The sequence below is a fragment of the Camarhynchus parvulus genome, chromosome 15, assembly GCF_901933205.1.
Source record: "Camarhynchus parvulus chromosome 15, STF_HiC, whole genome shotgun sequence".
Classification (NCBI taxonomy): domain Eukaryota; kingdom Metazoa; phylum Chordata; class Aves; order Passeriformes; family Thraupidae; genus Camarhynchus; species Camarhynchus parvulus.
The window spans coordinates 5,333,482-5,354,023 of record NC_044585.1 but is presented as its reverse complement, the minus strand read 5'-3'; the positions used below and the strand labels follow the sequence as shown (position 1 = coordinate 5,354,023).

The 20,542-nt window shown below is 44.6% G+C and overlaps 1 protein-coding gene across 2 annotated transcripts in view; it reads left to right on the top strand.

Annotated features, from left to right (window-relative positions):
- The first annotated feature begins 214 nt into the window (after nucleotides 1–214).
- Nucleotides 215–20,542, top strand: part of MED13L (mediator complex subunit 13L) — a 169,094-nt gene continuing 148,766 nt past the window's right edge. For both annotated transcript variants that reach the window (XM_030958861.1, XM_030958862.1), the window contains exons 1-2: nucleotides 215–926; nucleotides 19,685–19,922. In XM_030958861.1, the coding sequence (XP_030814721.1) occupies nucleotides 855–926; nucleotides 19,685–19,922 (310 nt within the window). In that variant the 5' untranslated portion in view covers nucleotides 215–854. The remainder of the gene's footprint in view (nucleotides 927–19,684; nucleotides 19,923–20,542) is intronic.

Here is a 20,542-nt window from a genome sequence, read left to right as displayed (position 1 = left end):
CCCCCCGGCCCCGCCGCTCCCGAGCGCCCCCAGCGGGCGGCGGGCGCAGCGCAGCGGCGGCGGGAGGTGCCCCGGCGCCGAGGCCCCGCCCCCGGGCTCGCATCACGTGGTGCGGCGGGGACCAATGGCGCGGCGCGGTGCGGGCCCGGGCGCCATTGCTGTCAGAGCGCAGGAGGCAGAGCGGGCGCGGAGCTGCGGCCGCTGCGGGCACGGCCGGCACAGCGCGGGCGGACAGCGCTCCCTGCCCGGGCCGGGCCGCGCCCGCACCGCCGTCACCCCGCGGGCAGCGCCGACGAGGCGGCGGCGCCGGCAGCAAGAGCGGGAGGAGGAGGAAAACACCATCCACGCACAGCCAGCGGCGGCAGCAGCGAGGGCGGCCGGGCGGGGCGGGGGAGGGGACACAGCGCCCCCCGCCCGCCGACGCCTCCGCACGGGGCCGGGACCGGGACCCCCCTCGCCTCGCCCGCCCCGTGTCCCGCACGGACCCGCCGCCCTCCGCGCGACCCCCGACCGGGGGGCCGCACCTGGACGCGGAAGGGCGGCCCCGGGCCCCCCTTCCTCCTCTTCTTCTCCCGGCCTGGAGGAGCGGGGGACGCGTCCCCCGCTTGCACCGGAGAAGGGCCTCCCGGCTCGAGGATTATCGGCGCGGGGGCGGGTAGCGAGGAGCAGCGCGCCCGCCCCGGCCTCGGCGCGTCCCCTCCCGGCCGCGGGGCCCCGCGGGGCCGAGGGGCCGGAGCGCGGCGGCCGCCCCGGGCAGTGACGGGGGTCGCCCCGGGGGTCGCCCGCCTTGCCCCTCGCCCCCCGGCCGTCCCCCCAGACATGCCCCGCCGTGGCGGCCCGGCTCGCCGAGGATCATGACTGCGGCAGCGAACTGGGTGGCGAACGGGGCCAGCCTGGAGGACTGTCACTCCAACCTCTTCTCGCTGGTGAGTGAGTGGGCGGGTGGGCGCCCGCGGGTGGCTCCGCGCCGGGTTTGCCGGTCGGGAGCAGCTGCCGGGGGTTTATAGGCAGGGCCCGGGGCTGCTCCTGCGCTGGCCCCTCCCCCGGCCCGGTCCCCGTGTTTATTTTGCTCCTTAGCGTGGTTTGCTGCGGGTCTGTGTATCGCGCTTGCAGCTGGAGAGCGGAGAGAGGACAGCTCTGTGTCCCCTGCACGACCATCTTCCCTGGGTAAACAGGCTCCTCTCCCCGCCTCCCTTGGCACTCCGTGCCCTGTGCGCTTTGTGCCACCGAACCGGGGGGTTTTCTCTCCTCTCACAATGACAAACGCCATTTCAGCAGCAACGAACGCTCATGTAGTGTGATCGACTGTCGGACTTAGCTCTGGGCTCCTGTGACGGCGTGTCAGCTGCTGTTACAGCCTGCTCTCCTCTTTGCACACATCGTGCTCGGGGGCAAGAGGTTAAAAAAAAAAACAAACCCAAACCTTTTAATTTTTTCTTCTCTGAAGAACAACAGCGTCTGACAGTAGTGTGCCGGATTGTTTGCATAGATGCCGTCTGCCCATCTCACTGGGAACTTCCGACGTGGATGGCATGGTTTAATGTTGCAGAAATCATGATATCAGTTTTGGCTGGCTATAGACCGGCAATTTAGATTTAAAATACACAAATAATTTGTGTGTAACGGCAAAGTCATTTGGAAATACTTTGCTTTATTTTACCTGGCACGCACAGGAACATTATCCCTTCTGGCTGGGCAACAGCTGAGTGAGCGAGAGGGCTGCTGGATCGTCGGGAGCCTTCCAGTGCTACAGGGATAATGTCGGAGGGGAGGAGGGACTTGTTCAGTGCGTGGTGTGGTGGAGTTAAAACCTTGTGATGCAACTTTGGGGGTAGCATGTGTGAAAGGATCGTGGTGGGTGCCCCCTCCCCGCAGCAGAGCTCTGCCAGAATTGGAGGTGGGTGCATATGTTCTTCTTCTGATAGAACGGAAGAGATTGTTTTTAGCTCCCTTATGAAAATAAGGGAGGGAAAAAAAGGAAATTACTTAGAAATGCAAATGATCAAGCTCTTTGTTTTATGCTTTTTAACGGTATTGTAGTGTATTTGTTATTTTGTCTCAGGATTTGTTTGTTGCTTTTTTTAATTTGGTGTATTTTGCTCGTACCTTTTAAGAATCTGGAACAAGAGCTGTAGTCTTTTGCTGCTAGAAAACTGCCCCAAGAGCTTGTTCTGTGAGAATGATACATTTCTAACTTTGGCTTTTTATCGAATTGTTACGTTATGTAAGCTTGTATCGGTGCTTCTGTTTGAAGGCATGTAGTAATATTTATAAATATGTAGCAGTGCTCTGTGTATCGAGATGCAGGAAGGGTGATTTGGGGGATTGTTATGGTGATTTTGACGACGGCTGCTCTTAGCCGGGGAGGAAAATAAATCGGGAAGCGTGAAGGGAACAATCGTATCTGATTGTAGAAGGGAGGCAGTGGAGGGTTTGCTCCTCGCAGAGTTGTGAAGTCCCCGTTCATTAATGCAGACTGGAGTGTGTGTTTGGAGAGGCGGAACTTCTCCTGCAGTTGCAATCTGCAAATCTGTCACTGGTAAAAATAATTGTTGGCATGCAATTAGCATAAATTATAAAGTGAAGCTATTTCATAGTTATTGTGGGCCTTTTTTCTCCCACCTGACTAGGCTAGGGAAATGTTCAATTTTAAATGGGTGTGTAATATCACTGAAATAAGTTAAACGAAATTCTTTTGCAAGTGGCTTTAATAATAATGAGTTTAATGTGCAACCCTTTAATCTCCTGTGTAATTTTGTGGGAGGTATCTGTGCCTTAATGTGGTGCTGTGTATGAAACTCTGTTTTTATTGTATTCTGGCTCTACAAAAATAAAAAAGGGGATCAAGTAGTAGTATTTTTAAAATACAGCCTATGTGAAAACTATTCAGAAGATTTATTTTATATTGTGTTAGGTTTTTTTGGGATTTATGTAGCAGAGAAAGATATTGAAAATGGAAACACTGACTGAAAATATGTGGCCAGCACCACTGACCCTTTAACCTCAGATTGTCATATTCATTTCAAAATTTATGAAGTGTTTAAGCTACAGTAGTCTGGATTAGTAGTTAGAGAAACTTTTGTTAATCATTTACTTTTTCAGTGTAACAGAACAAAATCTAAACCACTAGCTCGTGGGAATCCATTCATTCTTTAACAGCGCGGTAGATTACAAATATTTTGAAAATTGATTCTGCTATTAGAAGTTGGAGTTTTTTCAACTGCAGGCTTTGTTTTGTGTGTGAATCACAAATAAATGTTTGTGACTGGAGAATTACAGTTCTGAAATAATTATAGTCTATCATGATACTGTTTGTTCATGGTTAAATAATATTCCTTGCCACAGACATTTGTTTTGTGGAAGCAGGAACGCTGTCTCCCTGCCCTGGAGAAGCCAGAGCTCTGTGTCTGCTCTGTCTGGTTGCTGTGGTGGATTTGGGTTGGTTTAACAATTCATGATTTCTATTTTTCTGTCAGCTGTAGACATGCTAGAGAGGTTAGGAGTTGCTACTTCTGAATCTTTTAATGGGCAGTATTTTCTTAAAGCTTTTAGTAACTGATTCTCTTTTATCAGTGATGTCCAGACACTGTGCAGGCTCTCAGTGGCGTGGGCTCAGAATGTGTCACCTGAGGGTCTGAAGTGAAGGTTTTAAAGTTACCTTTGGCTGTGCAGGTGCTGGGGGTGGTGCTGGGCTGGCCCAGCTGGGTTCCATGGAATGTCCCTCTGGATTGCAGCGCTTGGTGGCACTGAGTGTGTGTGTTGTTCTCCAACAGCGTGGGGATCCAGTGCCACCCTGGGAAATGGATTCATGCTGGTGTGCTGTGGCAGGCAGAGCCCCCAGCCAGCCTGCACACACATCCCCAGTCCTGCTCTGAGTGTGGAGCCTTTCCCAGTAAGGTGGTGGAAGGGCTGGTTTGCATCTTTGTTATCAGAGTACTCCTCAAATAATAACTTGTTTAATCTGCTCAGTATAATAGCCTTGCTCATTAAAAATACACTTTCTGTCTGAAATTGCTGTTCCTAGCTCAGCAGTAGGAAAAATGATATTTATCCTCACTCTGTTTTTGCTGTAGTCAAAATGTCTGCTGCTGCTTCTGAAAAGAATGTCTGTTTTGATAAACAGTATTTAATAAGCCATTGTATGGGGCAGTTTATTTAAATACTAATTAAGAGCTGTCTAATAACTATTTAGAGACAAAATGTTCTGAGGTAATATGCTTTGTATTAAAACTTCAGCCTCAGCTGGCAGCAGTCTTCCTGTGAATAATCCTTAATCATAGAAGTAGTCTTACTGAAATTAATTTGACTTTTCCTATGAGTAAGGGTTACTCATATGACAGTGAGGGCTTTCATGAAGCTGTTTCCTCAACTATCTAGGCTTTGGTGCCGTGGTGGATCCAAAGGCACAACTCAGTCTTGGGAAACTGGGGCGAAGTTGCATAACATTGGATATACTGGAGCTGGAAAGAATACATCCAAGGGTGTCAGGAATGACCTGAAATTTGGAGGAGCTTACATGGGGTAGAAAGATTTGGCACTGTAGGAATCTTCATGCTGGAAAAGATACAATTGTGTTCTGGGGAAGTGAGACCAGGTTATAGAAGCTGCTATGGAAGATGTCCCATATTCTTGTAGAAGTGCATTCCTACAGAAACTCACTGCCAGAAGAGTCCAGGCAGTGGGAATTGTGTTCGTTCTTGTTTCAAAGGCAAAGTTTGCAGTTCACATCCAGGAACAGAAGTTGTCCCCTTTGACCAGTGAGCTTTGTTGATGTTTCCAGAATAAAATAAAAGGAATTAAAGCAACCTGAGGTGGCATTTGGCTTATTCTCCTAAAGGTTCTCCATGGCATCAGAAAGTGAAGGTTGCAGAGGCTGCTGTGAGCTATTCCTTGGTGTTGCATAATTGTCAGTAAAGGACTTCATAGTAAATGTTGATTGCTCAATGCCTTCAGTAGTAGTGAATTAACCAGTAGTCCTTGCTTGTTGTGTTTTCATAAATGCAGTGCTCGGAGCAGTGGGCTGGGATTTTGGCATGCTGAATGTTCAGCACTGCACAGTGTCTATCTTGCTTGTTTGGAATTTTATGTAGGTGTGAATTTACATGCATAAATAATTAAGAAATGGAATTAACCTCTCAAGTTGTGCAAAAGTATTTGATTCTATAGTTATCTTTGTCCTGAGTTTTATTAGGTAACAAGACAGAAGTAGAGAGATGACATTAGAAAGCTTGTTCACTTCTTGCTAATAAAAGATTATTTCAGGTTTTAAATCACTTCAGTGGTAGGTTTTTATTATGTCCTGTCAGAGTATTTGACAGTTTAATGGGACATACCAGGGAGAGGGTTTGAAGTGAACAGACCCAGATTTGCAAAGAGATTGGGACAGTGACATTCAGCATGCGTGCCCTGCTCCAGGAGGGAAATTGAGGGATCTGTTGGATAACCAACCTTTTGGGAATATTCCCCAAAAAATGGGAGGGTGCAGGAGTGACATTTGCAGCTCAGAATAAGTGTGCCCAAGCTAATCACTAAGAAATATTTCAGTGAGGTTTCCTTGAAATCCTGAGTATCTTGTGAATGTGCACATGTCCTGGGGCTGGAAATCCTTCCCCAGAGATTCTGTCCTGATTCTGGTGGCACTGTCAGTCCGGTTGTGTGACTGCTGTTGGGAACATCAGCACAAAAATATTAATACCCAAATATCAAGGTGAAGTATTAAAAAATATCCTAGGTAACTACACCTTAGGAACAGGAATTTTAATTTACTGTAACACTATCTGGAAATAGATTTTTCTATTTTTCTACATTTTTAATACAGAATTGACATCATAACCCCAGTTCTCAAACACCCTCCCCACCCTGACTCATTTGATCTTGGATTTTTTTGCCTTCTTCTGAGAGCGCTTCCTCATATGAAAGAATAAAGAAAGATCTACAGATAGAACTTTTAAATCCTTTCTTCTATTATTTTCCTTCTGGACAATGCAGTTCTTTTGAAGAAAATCTAAAGAAACTGAAGGTTTTGATCTTCGGTGGAAAAAATAAGTGTGGTGCATATGAGATATATTTGCTGAGCATGTTAACTTGAGTAACTTTGGTCATTAGATGAAGAAGGAATCTTTATGGATTTTGTTTTAATTTTTTAATCTCTCTAATTCTCAGAAGCATTACATGAAAGGATATGTGTGTTTTCAGATGCACTGCTTTTAAATACCAAAGCCCATCAGTGTTAGGGGGCTGTTGCACTTTGTGGTGAGGTGAACACCTGGGCTGGTTTGAAGCTTCCCTTTCCCTGAATGAGAATGCACCTGTTGTCTCTCCTTTCCTTGATCTCTCGATGGAATTACTCCCACCTCCCCACCTGCCCCAGTCCACTTTTGCATCGTAGTTGTGGCAGCACACTTTTATCAGGGTTTGGGTTTTGCTCTGATCGGAGCAGAGGTGCACCTACAAATTTTTTCTCACATCCTGTGGCTGCAATGGTTGGCACCTTGCTGCATTCCTTCATTGTCTCCCTGATGTTACACCTGCTCCCTCTGCCTGTATTTTTCCTTGAGTGCTGGCTCCAGTGTATGCCAGGATCACCTCATTATAGATTTATGTCCTTTGGTTTTTTCAAGTTGTTCTGTGGTAGCTGTGGAAGGTGGCAGTTGATGTCCACAGACCAACAAAACCCCTTTTCCTGAGCTTGTATGGGATCCTCTGGGCAACCCAGTAACACTGGGTAGTGGTTGGGCTGTTCCCACTGTTGTTAAGGCTGACAAGTGTAGTTTATACAAAACTTTGGAGTCTGTGTGTGTTCATTTACTGTTCTGTGGGTGAGTCGTGTACTTCGTTGTGTAGAGTCTGTCACGGTGGCATTTGCATCTTGTTGGTGCCATAGTAACACAAATAATAAGCAAAAATACTGCTCTGACTGAAAACATGCTTGTTTTAGTATTAACTTGCCAGTTTTAAAAGTGCACAAGTGTTTCCAACAGAAGATCCCAACCCAAATCCAGAAGATTTGCTTATAAGGAGTGTGTGTTTACATGGGGGCATCTTTGTTCCTCAGACCAGGCTGTTCCACTGCTTTCATTTTGAGCTCAAAGTATTCCTTTAAAAATAGATCCTCTTTCCTTGAGTTCCCTGACATCAACTGATAGTTTTAAAGAGAAACCAGCTAATAAAAATATTCTGCTCTGCGGACCTCAAAATCTGGCTAAAAGCTGGTGTTGGGCTCCCTGTGCACACAGTAGTGGAGTGAGCACACAGGGCAGGATAAGGGATACTGGCAATGACAGCTTTTGTTGTTTCCTGCTGTGGCCCAGCTCGTTACAGAGCTGTGCAATAGTGTGATCCCAGCACTGCAAAATGGTAATTAGGGCTGAGTAGAACCTGCTCTGATACCAGGGAAGAAGTTTAGCTTTTCACATTGGGAGGGTTCTCAGCATTTCCTCCTGTAGTAAGGAGCTGCCTTACTCACAAGTGTAAAACATTTAAGCAATCCTTCCTTTGGCTTGGGCTGTGAATATTCATTAATTTTGATGAATTCTGACTCTCACTTTCTACCTTAATCTGTAAAAATATGTTATTTCTCATTGAGTCATGTGTGGCTTAATCCATGAGCAGAATTGCAGTAGTGCATGTGGACATGTGGCTGGAGCTTTTAGTGGCATCCTTGCTTTTGTTTCTTTGAGATGGGGAATTTTATTGTGTGGTGCTGTTGTATAAGGTGCCCTGAGGCAATATTTACATTTATGTGACTAACACAGATGAGCTCAAACATACACAATGACCTTGTCCCTATATTAAGGAATGTATTTAATCAGCTTATGAAAATAGAGAAAAATGGCCAGGCTTCTATTACAAAAGTAATTAGATATGACACATGTTTTTCTGTATCACTTCTTGTGAGTCAGTTACCTCAGCTTTCTTTAATCAGACAGTGTTGCAGCTTAGTCTATTCTTGTTTATGAAAATTATAATTACAGAGGAAAAAATCCCCTCCCCCCTTACATTTTTGTTCCTTCCCCTTCACTTTTCTTCCATGCCTTGGTGGCTCCAGATAGGTCCCTAAATTCATATTTAAGCCTGGAGTGTGGAGCTGACCTAGTGAAAATCTTTTCCCCCTTCTCTCTCCCAGGGCAGCTCTGTTCCCCTCATTCCTCTCTCCCCACCATGTTTTGGCAGTGGTGTGGATTGAACGGAGATCAAAGTGGCTTTGTAACCACAATCCGTGTCTTAGAGAAGGAAATTTAAAGCTTGTTCAGTAAAACTTTATTTCATTCATCTTTTAGCTTTAAAAGAGCTATGCTGTGGTCAGGGCCTTGTGGTTGCCTGTTCTTATGACTCCATATTTGCCCATAAAATACAATATTTTGTGAGAACAGAGGATTGAAAGCAAAATTTAAATGAAAACTCTTCTTTACCTATTGATCAGGCATTGGCAGACTTCCAGTTTTTGATAACAGTGCATTCATAGCTGACAGCTATGAGGTGGAAGTGTCAAAATGTGTTGGTTTTTTACATTATAGACTCCTGACTTTTTACTTATAGGAGTCTCTGATTTACTAAGAAGTTTTCAAACCTAGTTTAATATATCTGCAGTCTCTTAGTGTTGGACTTTTATGAGTCTCACTTCATGTATGTCTACAATGTTACTGGATTTGTCGGCAGCTCTGGTGAGACACAAAATTAATTCCAGGAATATTTTGTACTGGCCATGTCAAGTATTTTTATAAAAAAAGTAATTTCTTTGCTGAGAGAAAATGTGAATTGGTTAAATTACTTTATTCTGAAAAAGCTGCTTTCAGTTTTAGCCCAGTGTTTCTAGTTATTTAATTTTCCATGTGTATTTTAATAAAATTTTGACTGGACCTCTCTGTGAATTTCCATAATTCCCTTCTGGCAAGAGGTGTTGGATTCTTGTCTTTGCAGGAATGACAGTGAGAGAGCTGGCAAAGTGAATCTACATGACCAGTCATGCAGTGGCTTTATTTACTACTTTCCATATTACAGGAGATTCATACACCAGGATTCTCCAGGTGTGGTTTTGAAAGGCTGAGGGATTTTGGCTGCTCCTGACAAGCTGGGCATTGCTGGGTGTCAGTGATGAGGCCAGGGGTGAAGCACTAGGGCTGGGGAATGGAATTCCTGTGCTGTTCCTGCTTTTCTGTCCCAGAGCAGGAGCCTGGGTTGGGCTCCTTTGAGAAGGGAGAGGTGTGCAGGGCAGGGATGGACGTGGGTTAAAACCGAGCTTTGCTGGGCAGGCAGGGATGGACGTGGGTTAAAACCGAGCTTTGCTGGGCAGGCAGGGATGGACGTGGGTTAAAACTGAGCTTTGCTGGGCAGGCAGGGATGGACACAGCTGTAAACCCGTGGGAGCTGCTGTGCTGCTCAGATGTGGGGCACAGGAATGTTCTGTGTCCTTGGTGCAGCTTTTTGTGTAATGGAAGAAAGGGAACCACAGTCTTTAACTCACTGTGCCAAGTTTACTCTGCTCGGGTTGTTACTTCCTCCAGCCTACCCTCCCCCCTGCTTTTTTCTGCCCATATGTCAGATTACTTGGTTTGGGAAACAGCTGATAGTCCATTGTATGACTGATGTTTGACATTTCCTTCCTCTTTCAGTTAAAAAAATCTAGAAAAGAAAGTTAAATTTGGGAAGAATATAGAGGATTCTTTTGTTTTCTTGCAGATTTGATTTTGTAATTTTTTTCATGTGTTGGACTGCTTTTCTGTAGTCCACCTTTCTCCAAGGGGGGACTTTTTTAAATTTGGAAAATAGGCAGTCAGTTCTGATTCTTTCTGAAGAAAGAAGTCAAACCTCATCATTCACCTGTCTGAAAACAAGGGAGGGATACTCTGGCTGCTGGCAAGTTGCATCTTTATTTGCTTTTTTTTGTGTGCTATTGAAGTTTGCAGTGGTAGTTTCCATTTTATTATCTGTTTTCAACCATCTACTCAGAAGTTAAAATATAATTGATTCCCTTTTGTGAAGAAACTGTCTGAAGTGATGGAGAACTCAGAGATGCCTTTCTGTAAAATAGTGTCTGTGACTTGAGCTGTGGGGTGGGTCACTACCTTAGCCCAGGGTTTGGTAATATGAAAAGAATTTCTTCAATTGCTTCTGTCTTTTGTCTTGGAGATGGCATTTTGCTTCCAGGCATTGTGTGCTTCCATACAGCATGCAGGGGTAAATGTTCAGCTCTGCCATGGGTAAACTTCATTCCATGTAGAATTATTAAGGTTGGAAAAGAGCTCCAAGATCAAGTCCTCTTCTTCCCCTTTTCCCAGTAATAACACCTAAACCAAAGCAAGCCCAGTCATGCCTTGTTACTTTTGGCTGCCACGGGTAGATGTTTGGACATGGGTGAGGTTTGTGCATCCTCTGAACCCCAAATTTCTGCCTATTCAGTTTTGTTGTGCAGGTTGGCTTTCCTGTTTCCCTTTTTCACTTCTGGTGATGGGATTCTGGCACAGCACCTTCCCATGTTGTGTGGCTGTGTTGGTGCAAGAGCCAGCAGGACACGTGTGTGGAAGTGCCTGTGTGAGTCTCAGTGCCATGCTGACCTGGGACAGTGCTGCTGCCATCTTTCTGTTTCCTTATGTTCATGTCTTGAATATTTTAGGCTTCAAAGTATCTTTTCAAGTGATGGCTGAGTCTCAGCCCTTTGGCTTCCAGCCATGCTTATCACATTATCCTTTCCCATCTCTGCTGGACTGGGTTACAGTGGAGGGAAGCTGCCAAGCCAGGCACCAGCGTGGGACCATGTTCTGAATTTGCTGGATTGGTTAAAGGCTGCAGATTTGCTAACCAAAGCCTTCACTGAAGGTGAAATATGTTGATGTAACTCAAAGGTCTTTCATCAAAAATTTCTTCTTTAATTCTTTATTGTTTTTAAATGATTCTTTAAGAGTTTTTTCAGTTAGTCCTGAATGACTATAGGTGCTTTTTAGGTGGACAGTGGGTTCTGGCTGAGGGTGGCAGATCTGAGAGTGACCATTGAGTGTTCTGTGTGCTGATGAGATTTCCTAGGTACCTCTTGGTACCTGGTTAAATGAAGGGGCATGGAACAGTGTTGTAGAATCACAATTCCACCAAAGTGTCCTGTCTCAGTGGTGGCCAGTGTTTGTTTGGCCTGCTGCATTTGCTGAAGTGGATGTAGTTGCACTTCCCTTGAATTATCTCCCAGGCTCTCTGTGTATTTGGTTGAGAGGTTTCTTGAACCAGGTAGATATTTTATAGAAAAACTCTAAACTAGTACATAAGTTTTTATCCTGATACAAAAATTTCAGCCACCTCATTTTGGTTTGAGTCTGTGTTCTGCTAATTTAATTTGATATCTGGAAGAAAACCAGCAGCTCTTCTCTAGAGAACCTCAGTTTGCCTCTTGTAAACCAACCAGACTTAATCCATGGATGATTTTTTAACTGTATGGAATATATATTTTTTGACCATTCTTGTAATTCTTCTGGTTTTGGTGTTGTGAAACAAGAGCTGCAGTTTGTGATGAATGTGCAGAGTTGCAGATGAATTGTAATGGCCTCAATTTTTGTGTCACCTTCTGTTTCTTTTATAAGAATTGCTCACATTTGGTTTTGTTTTGCCAACCTGTTTTTGCAGTGGACTGGAAGAAGATACTTTCTCTTTCAGTGTGTCAGTGTGTGCTCATTTTCCTTCTGCTGTGCTTGATTGTAGTCATCTACTTTAGTATTTAACCTTGAATTTCTGTGAGGGTTTGGATCCATATCAGTAATTTGGGTGCTTTTACCAGATTGCTCTTTCTTTTATGCTTGCCACTCAAAAAGCCTTTGTTGGTAACTCCCGCATCTGCCAGAGCTGCTGAAATTTGAGCATTAGTATTGGAGTCCTTTTATATTTTCCACTGGGAAAGATGGTACTTGGTTGCCACCTCAAATTCTTTTTGAGATGAGTCTGATTTTTGTTTCTTTGAAAGAAGCAATTAATCTTTCTGGCTGCCTCCTCTCCTACATGGGCAAAGTCACCCTCACGCTGGGGAGAAAGAGGAAAAAATACCTCATTTCTGTCAGTCCTGTTTACTTTTTAGGCATAAGAGCTCGTGTGTTAGTTTGTGGCCTTTAATAATGTGAAACCTATTATTTTAGAAATGCCTTGGTTTGCTGGTTTTGGATACTGTGATACGGGATCTCAGATGTCCCCAGGTACAGAAGTCCATCAGGGAGATATCTGATAATAGGATTTCGGTTACAGCTAAATCCTTCTCTGAGACTTGCAAAGGTAAAAGATGACACACAAATGCCCTGATACACTGTTGCTTGTCACAAACAGCTCTGGAGTAGGAGCATTTAGATAATCTGTTCCAGGGGGCATGAGGGAAGGAGGCATCATGGATTGCAGGGATTTATCCAGCAGAAAGCTGTTCTGGGCACATGTGCTGCATGCGCTGCCATGCTCGCTTTCATGTTGGTTTTAAGAGCCAAGGAATAACAACAAAAAAAAGGTAATTTTTTCATCCTTCATTTTTAAAAGCTTGTTAGTGGCTGCCCTTTATCCCTTTTTTTCCAGCCACTTGACTGTGTGCTTATGCAGGGAGAGGATTAAAGTCAAACATGTCATTCTGCTGCTGCTCAGTTGCATACTAAGAGGGCTGAGGCTGAGCACTGGGCTCCAAAGCACAAACCATGGCAGGGTGTTTTTTCTGCCGTGGGACACCCATTTCAGAATTAGCTATTTTTTGTTGTGCTATTTTTTGTCTACTCTTGATTTCAGAGCAAGTTTGGAGGACTTTGTGCAGTTATGGCAATACTTGGCCTCACAGAAATGTCCTTCTGAAGCTCATTCGGTGCATGCCAGGCCTCTGCACTGCCATGTGATCCCTCCCTCTTACAGGGACAGAAGGGATAAGCCCTGAGGGAAAGGAACACAAACCATTCCTTGCTTTTTTAAAATGGAAAGCATGAAGAGGAGAATGTTAATATGTAGTTCAGGGAACGATCTGATTTCAGGAGACTCTGCAGGGCTGAGCCGGTCAGTCTGCTGTGGGTTTTCAACCCCCAGAGATCTTCAGACCCAGCAGACAAGATGGGGAATGTCTGTGGACAGGTGCTGGCACGGCTTAGTTGTGCTGTGGGAATAGGAGCCTCTCTCAGGGTGTACAAACAGTCTGTAAAGCTGTGAAGAAAACGAATTTTTTAGTTAAGCAATCTCCTCTATTCCTTCAATTGGCTTGACAGGGATTTAGGCAGATGTTACTAAATACTTTATTTCACTGTGAGGGAGGATGGTGTTTGCCTCCTCCACAAGCAAGGTGTTGTTACAGAGTAGTTTTCAGTCCTCCTGTCCTCGTCCTTTTGTCCTTCCTTCCTAGTGAAGTGTATCAACATGACATAACTTTTATCTGGTATTTAAATGGCTGGAGTGGAGTGTGCAATGATATTTCGTTGCTGTGAGAGGATGATGCAGTGAAATGAGACACTGTAACCAAAACAGATGGTGCTAATCTTGAGTCTGTCTGCAAGATCTTACAGCATTTAATTAAAATGGTGGTGTAATTCCCATGACACCTTTAACTACAGTTTAAATTCTTGGACTATGAACTAAGGGCTTTCTTATGCAGATTTTCACTCATGTGAGTAGTCCTTAGTATGTGTCTCTGGTGGCTTCAGAATAGCTACTTACTAGAATGAAGCTCTCAAGATGAGACACTAATAAAACTGGCAAACATATATATGGCATTTACATGTTTTATGTTCCAATTTGAAGCATAAATTGTAGACTAAAGATACTTAGCAACTACTTTCCTACGTAGAAGCAAACAAAATTCTAAATTAGAGGAATTGTTTAGACTGAGCCTAACTTCAGAGGCTGGTAAATATAATGTTTTAAGGTACCCTGGGCAGTTTAACATTTTCCCCTGGGTTGGAAGGACATTTGATGAAAGCTTTTATATTCCTTTGTTTAACTGAAATGTGTTTGTAGAAGTGATGAGGTGTGGTTTGCTTTTTACATTGCTTGCATTGGTTTTTTAAGACCATTAAAGAAAGTTATGTTTGAAGCACTGGGAAGACCTGAATTTGTATGAGTGCCACCTTTTAGGCAGGCAACTGGGAAGTATTTTTATACTTGGTTTTTGTTTTGTTTCAAATTGGAGAAGTGTGAAAAATAAAATGACCTGAAATTTGCCATGTTGAAAGTCTTTTAGAAAGCAGGGTTGAAGCTGAAGGGCCTGTGTGATTGATATCTGGTTCTTTTATTCATGATATGATCTTACCTCCTTTCCAATGCATCCTTCCTATTTTAAAGTACCAGATGATTTTCTGCGCTCTGCAGCCTGACTCTGTCTTAGCTTTTCTTACTTTTCTGTATGATATGAAGCAGGGAAAAATAGCACATTTATATTGTTTTAGTCACTGTTTTTGATGTAGAGAAACACAAAATAGTTAAAAAATAGCTCTGCTTTGCACTTAATGTGGCCAAATGCAAGAATTGCTCAAACTTTTGATGCTCTCCCTCTTTCTCCTTCTGTTGTGTCTATATTATTGTATGATCTCTCCAAGGGAGCTTTGTGTATTAAAATGGGTGGAATTACTCAAGTGATCTGGAGAAGTTAATTTAGAGTTGGCCTGTCCATTTCCCATAAAACAGAGGCCAAAAAGCATTTGGTGGAGATGAGAAATAAAAGAGGAGGTGGAAGATGGGTTTGTTTGTGTTCCATCTGCAAGGGCTGCAGAAGAGGAAAGCAGTCACAGTGGCTACCCAGCACTAATTATATCTTCAGGGTTGCTGGGAGCATGCCAGCACCAAGTTGTGCACTGTGAAATGTTACTGGGGAATTGTGATTTTTAGCAGCCTAAACTCTACCAATCTGAGTGGAGCACGATGAGATCAGCAGAGGACCCTCCCAGGCTGCCTATTATTGTGATTTAAGCCTGAAGGGGGAAAAGAATGAGAGCTTAGGTTTTCTGTCTCCTAGGAATTCACAGTCGTGGATGGTGTCCTGGAGCCCTGAGCTGTGGCAGGTACATGTGGAGGTGTCTGTATTTAGGGCAGCAGGGTGTGAAAGAAAGTGCTAATTTGCTTTCTGTGTCTCTCTGTTTGTCTGTGTGTGCAGGGGGGATCAGAGGTTTGAACACTCTCAGCTCATCTCTTTTGAGGCTGTTTCACTCTGCAGGGTGTGGTGATGGTCACTGAAACCTGAGTTTGTGTTCCTTTCCAAGGGACTCTGTGTGATCACTCTAAGGCCATGCATCTGAATAAGGACATTGGCAATGCACTGTTTTCATTAATGCCTCTTTCTTGGGGATGTTTTGGGTGGTTTTGGATGCCTGTGTGGAATTTGAACACACTCTTCTACCCTGACAGCTGCTTTTGAAAACATCAGAAACAGATCTTTTTGTGTCTTGGGAATTACTCTGTAAGAAGTTGGATGTTAGTGAAGGGTTTGGGTATTACTGTTAGAGATCCAATTTCTCTGTTTCTTTACACGCTTGGCCCAGTGCATTTAGAACTGGCATCTCACAAATATTCTGTGTCCAAGTGCAGTTGCTGAACTTAGAAAAAAACTCCATTTCAAAACAGCCCCACTTATCTGAGCAAGTAAAAGCCTTCACAGCACAGTGCTCCATAACACATGTTCCTTTATAAACCAAAGCAAAAATCTCATTTAATGCATGATTTGCTTACAGTGTTGGATAATAATAAGTATTTGTAAGTTCTTTGGTTTTTTTGGTCAGGCTTTTTAGCTTTAAAAACATTGTAGCAACTGCAATAAGCCAAAACTATGCATATGGGAAGAGATGCAAGAAACACAGTCAGTTACATCACCTGGCAAGAGTTCTGCTTTGTTCTGCATTCATCTCTAGCCAGTTGTGAGTTAAACAGCATGTTCACAGTTTTGTCCTCAGGTTGGCAACTTTGGTTTCTGTCTCAGTGTTTCAGGCTGCTTTCAAACCAGCAGTTTTACTAATCAGAGCATCTCTGCCCTCCCTGACCTGCTTTGCTGTCCTCAGACTTCCCGGTACAAGCATCTCTGTGGCTGTTTAATGAATCAGGTGTGGGGACTGATCTGAGTAGAGGAAAAAGTCGTTTAATCCAACCCTTCTGGGTTTGAGTCAGCCCAGCTCAGTGTGAATGTCTGAGCAGCAGTTGAGTGCTGCAGGGAAGGCACCCAGGCCAAGCCTGCCCTGGCACCAGTGCTTGCTTGTATTGGTTGAGGTGTTCCCAGACCAGAACAGCAGTCTGGGTGCACTGAAGGCTCTGTTTTATCTGATTGGAGCTGTCCCTGACAGGGGAGATCCCACTCTGCTGTCTCTCCTCTCTTGGGGCTACTCAGGGATTCCTTGGCTGCAGGATGAGCTGTCAGGGTGCTAAGCCTGGAAATGTTTGTCTTTCTCTTGTTTAATTTGGTGAAGTGATCCCATTCACAGAGGGATTCCATGACCAGTAGATCCAGTGTCAGGCTGGGACATGGAAATGCATGGCTGGGGCTGAGGATGAGGCTGTGTTGGGTCAGCCTGAGCTCACTGCCAGTGAAGCACAAATGAAACCACATTTGGCTCTTCAGAACAGTTCCCAGAACCACAGCCCACTGCTTGTCTTGTCTGTGCAAACCCTGCTACAGATGGAGGCCTCTTCAAACCAGGGCTGTTGGTTTGTTTAAAGAAATTAATGTAAATAAATCCCCATGTGGATGCAGATCTTCTCCCTATAGTGTGTTAAATGCTTTACACAGAACATCAGCAGAGGCGTAGAATGTGTGTAAGTGTTTTGGGTGTAGTCTGCTCTTGTGTATTCCTTCTGGATTCAAATTTCTATTTGAATTCAGTTTTAATTAACATGAGGACACAATCCAGAAGTTCTGAGGGATTAGTACTGATGCTTACCTATTAAAAATTTAAACAGAAACAGACATATCCCAATACATGTGCTGAACCACATCTCTGCAGCTCAAACTGGGAAATGAGAGAGCTCATTTAATGCTGCTGCAGAGTTCAAAGCCCCAGGACTTGTCTCTCCCTTTTTTTTGAGACTCTGTGTGTGGGTGGGCACTGGTGTGATCCAGGTTAGTAGTTTATCATTCCTCACAGTCCACAGAATTACAGACTCCAGGAGTTAGCACAGAATTAAATTGGGTGCAGCTCTGCTGATTTCACTGTGCTTTCCTTGACTCTGTTTCATCCCTGCTCTGGGGGGGATGTTGGGGTGATACCTCTGAGCTGGCAGGAAGCCACAGGAGCCTCTTTGCTCTTTGAAACAGCTGAGCTCTGGCTTTTGCTGTGTGGATCAAGCGAGTGCTGCTGTTGGGTAACGTCCTTTGTTCAGTTGAGTTTTTTGGTTTTGGTTTTCATCATCTTCCTGTTCCAAGGTGACTTAGCATGTGTTCTTAGCTGGTTATGGCACAAACATTTAACCTTTTTTCACAGGTTGCCTATGCTGGCACTAATTCTTGGTGTTTTGTGGTCTGTAGTTACATTCATTGTCCTGTTCCAGAAGCTCTGCCCATTCCTTTCCAAGCTACAGCTGGGGATGCATCTAGAGCAGATGTAGATGTTCTGGAGGAGTGCATTTTCTTAGACTGTTTTTTTAGTGTATGAGGTGTTCTAGCACCTTGCTATGGAAAAAATAACTTTACTCCTTCCATTTTTTTCTCTTCCTCCTGCATTCCCCTGCCCTTATCATGCCAGGAAGGTGGCACATGGCTGTGTATCTCAGCCACTCTGGACTATCTTTTCCCCTTTCCTTTTCCATAGTTCCCAACGCTTTGGATGGCTGATCAGCATTTCTGTCTGAGTGCAAGAGCTGAGTGCAAGGGCTGTAGGGAGCCTCCAGCTGGGACAAGCCAGGACTGGTGTCCTGCTGGCAGGATATAGGATGGCAGTGTCCCTGCTGCCCTGTGGACCTAAAGATGTCTGGTGGTTTAGGGGCCTGCAAACAATAAACCCAATTTTCTTGCTGTTCAGTGTTCCATAGGTTTTTCCCCTTCTGAGTGCAGTACTGAGTGGCCATGTGCCTGGTGAGGCCTCTTCAGAAGTCAATTAAATGGGCAGTCTGGATAATCAGTATTTGGGGAAATAGTCCTTGAGGCAGAGTCCCAGGGACTGTAGCCATGGGCCAGAGTCCTGCTGTGCCAGGCAGTATACAGGAATGAGGTGAAACTTTTTCAGAGAATGTATTTACAAGATTCAAGAAATACTTGTGTTTTTTGCTCTGTTGTTGGTATGATGAGCATCACCTTCAGCTCCTCAGCAGTTCGCCAGCCACCTCTTGAACCAGGCTGGCTCCTTCCACCTACTGTGGTGGGCAGAAGTAAATTTTAGAGTTTAAACTTGTAAATGGACAAAGTTTGTGGACTTGAAAAAGGAAATCCTTCTGTGTGTGATGGGGAGTTTGGGTTTTGGAGGAGAAGTTGAATGTCCTTACACAGGTGGTGACAATGGGAGGAATATGTGATCCACAAATCTTTGATTTTCTTTAGGAGTAGAAATTCATTCCTGCAGTCAGTGTTTCCAGTGGGGGTCTTTCCCTAGTCCCTGGCAATTCCCTCTCTTGTCAGAGGTGTAGCTGCTGCCCTGGAGTGTTTGCAGTCCTTGTGGCAGACCAGCTGGCTGTTCCTGCAGGAGCACTTGGGAGCTGAGCACCAGCTGCTTCTGGGCAGCCAAGGGAAAGTGTGAACACTGGAAATGAAGCAGTGGAGGGAATAGCAAAAGCAGGAATGTGGTAACAGGTAGAGAATAGAGTACAAGCCCATTGTGAGCAGGGTATACACACACCAGTTGTGTTTGATAACAACCAGACTGTCCTGGGGGTACTCCCTGTCCTGTGCTGGAGAGTGGAGAGAAAGGGGGAGGCAACAACAGGGACGGGGCAAACTGGGAGTGGAGGAAAATCTCAGGAACACAGAACACCCTGTGTTGGAAGTGACCCATCAAGATCATTGAATCCAGCTCCTGGCCCTGCCCAGGACACCCCAACAATCCCACCCTGTGTATCCTTGAGAGCATTGTTCAAACACTCCTAGAGTTCTGGCAGCCTTGGGGCCTTGCCTGTTCCCTGGGGAAGCTGTTCAGTGCCCAAAGAAAATCTTTCCCAAATGTCTGTGTAGCAAATCTGTTTTTTTCATTTTTCCTTGATGGTTAATAAGGAAATTCCGTCTGGTTGAGAGGCAGGAAATGGCAACTTTCCATATTTTACTTTTGTTCATTTGGACAAAATAAAAATAAAAACTCCATTTGTTAAACCTGTAATGTCACAATGTGAAACTGTTTCAGCTTTTCCAGTAAGTCACTGGTTTTCTTAAGTACTGTGGTGCTTTGTTTGTGACTTTCAAGTGACCAACTTTTGGGCTGACACCAAGCTCACGTGGCCACCAAGCAGCCTGTAGGAAATGAACTTTATTCCCTCTCCCTGTTTGTTTTTTTTCCTTCCTAACTTGTAAGATGACAATAAGATAACAATAAGGCTACAAAAGTAATAAAGCTGTTGGAAATGAATAGAATAGCAATGAATAGAAGTGAGTCAGATTGTGGTGAAAACCTAAATGCAGGGGTAAGCCAGGTTTATTCAGTGCTGTTTCTAAATTCTTTTCCTTGAAGGGGAATATATGAATAGGAGGATTTTTGAACTTGAACTGAGGAATTAACCAATGAAAATGAATCAAACTGACTACAACTAAATTATGAAGTGATCCAATGACTCTTTTCTTTCTTTTTGTTTCCCACAGGCCGAACTCACGGGCATCAAATGGCGTAGGTACAACTTTGAAGGCCATGGGGACTGTGGGCCCATCATTTCAGCTCCAGCCCAGGATGATCCCATCCTGCTCAGCTTCATCCGCTGCCTGCAGGCCAACCTGCTGTGCGTGTGGCGCCGGGACGTCAAACCCGACTGCAAGGAGCTCTGGATATTCTGGTGGGGGGATGAGCCCAACCTGGTCGATGTCATCCACCGCGAGCTGCACAGTAAGCCACTCTTTGCTTCTCAATTACCTCCATTTCTTCCAGTGAAAAAGGAAGTTTTTGTAATGCTTTAACTTCATACCTTATGTGATTTTGTCATAGTTCACGTTTTAAGACCTGCAGGAAAACAAAAACCTGTAAATTTGACTTTCTTTGCCGCATGATAAAATGCAAAGTGAAACTTGAACTCAGGAGGCCTGTAGTCAATATCATGACTTGGATTTTTGTGGAACCTCTGAAAGTAGAGTATATTCTAGTTCCAAGGGATGATGATGATGATAATAATAATAATAATACCTCAGCTCTGGCATAAGGTAGTAGCTGATGGAATAAATATGGAGTCAGGTGAACTCCATGGCACCCCAGGTAAATCTGTGAGGTCAGGACTTGCTCCTTGCTCGTGCTGCAGGATTTAAGCATGATCCAAGGCGAGTTGCAACAAGTGAGTGGAATAGGAGGCAGAAAGAGGCAGGTAGGTCAGAGGTGACAGTGATAATTTGGTGATTATAGGCTTTGTGCAACTGGAGTTGTCCTCAGAGTCACCAGAATGTGGAGCCTTAACATGATAAAGTTACTTCTACTGTGTCTGCTGTGATCCTGTTTGGGTTGACTATATCCAGTAT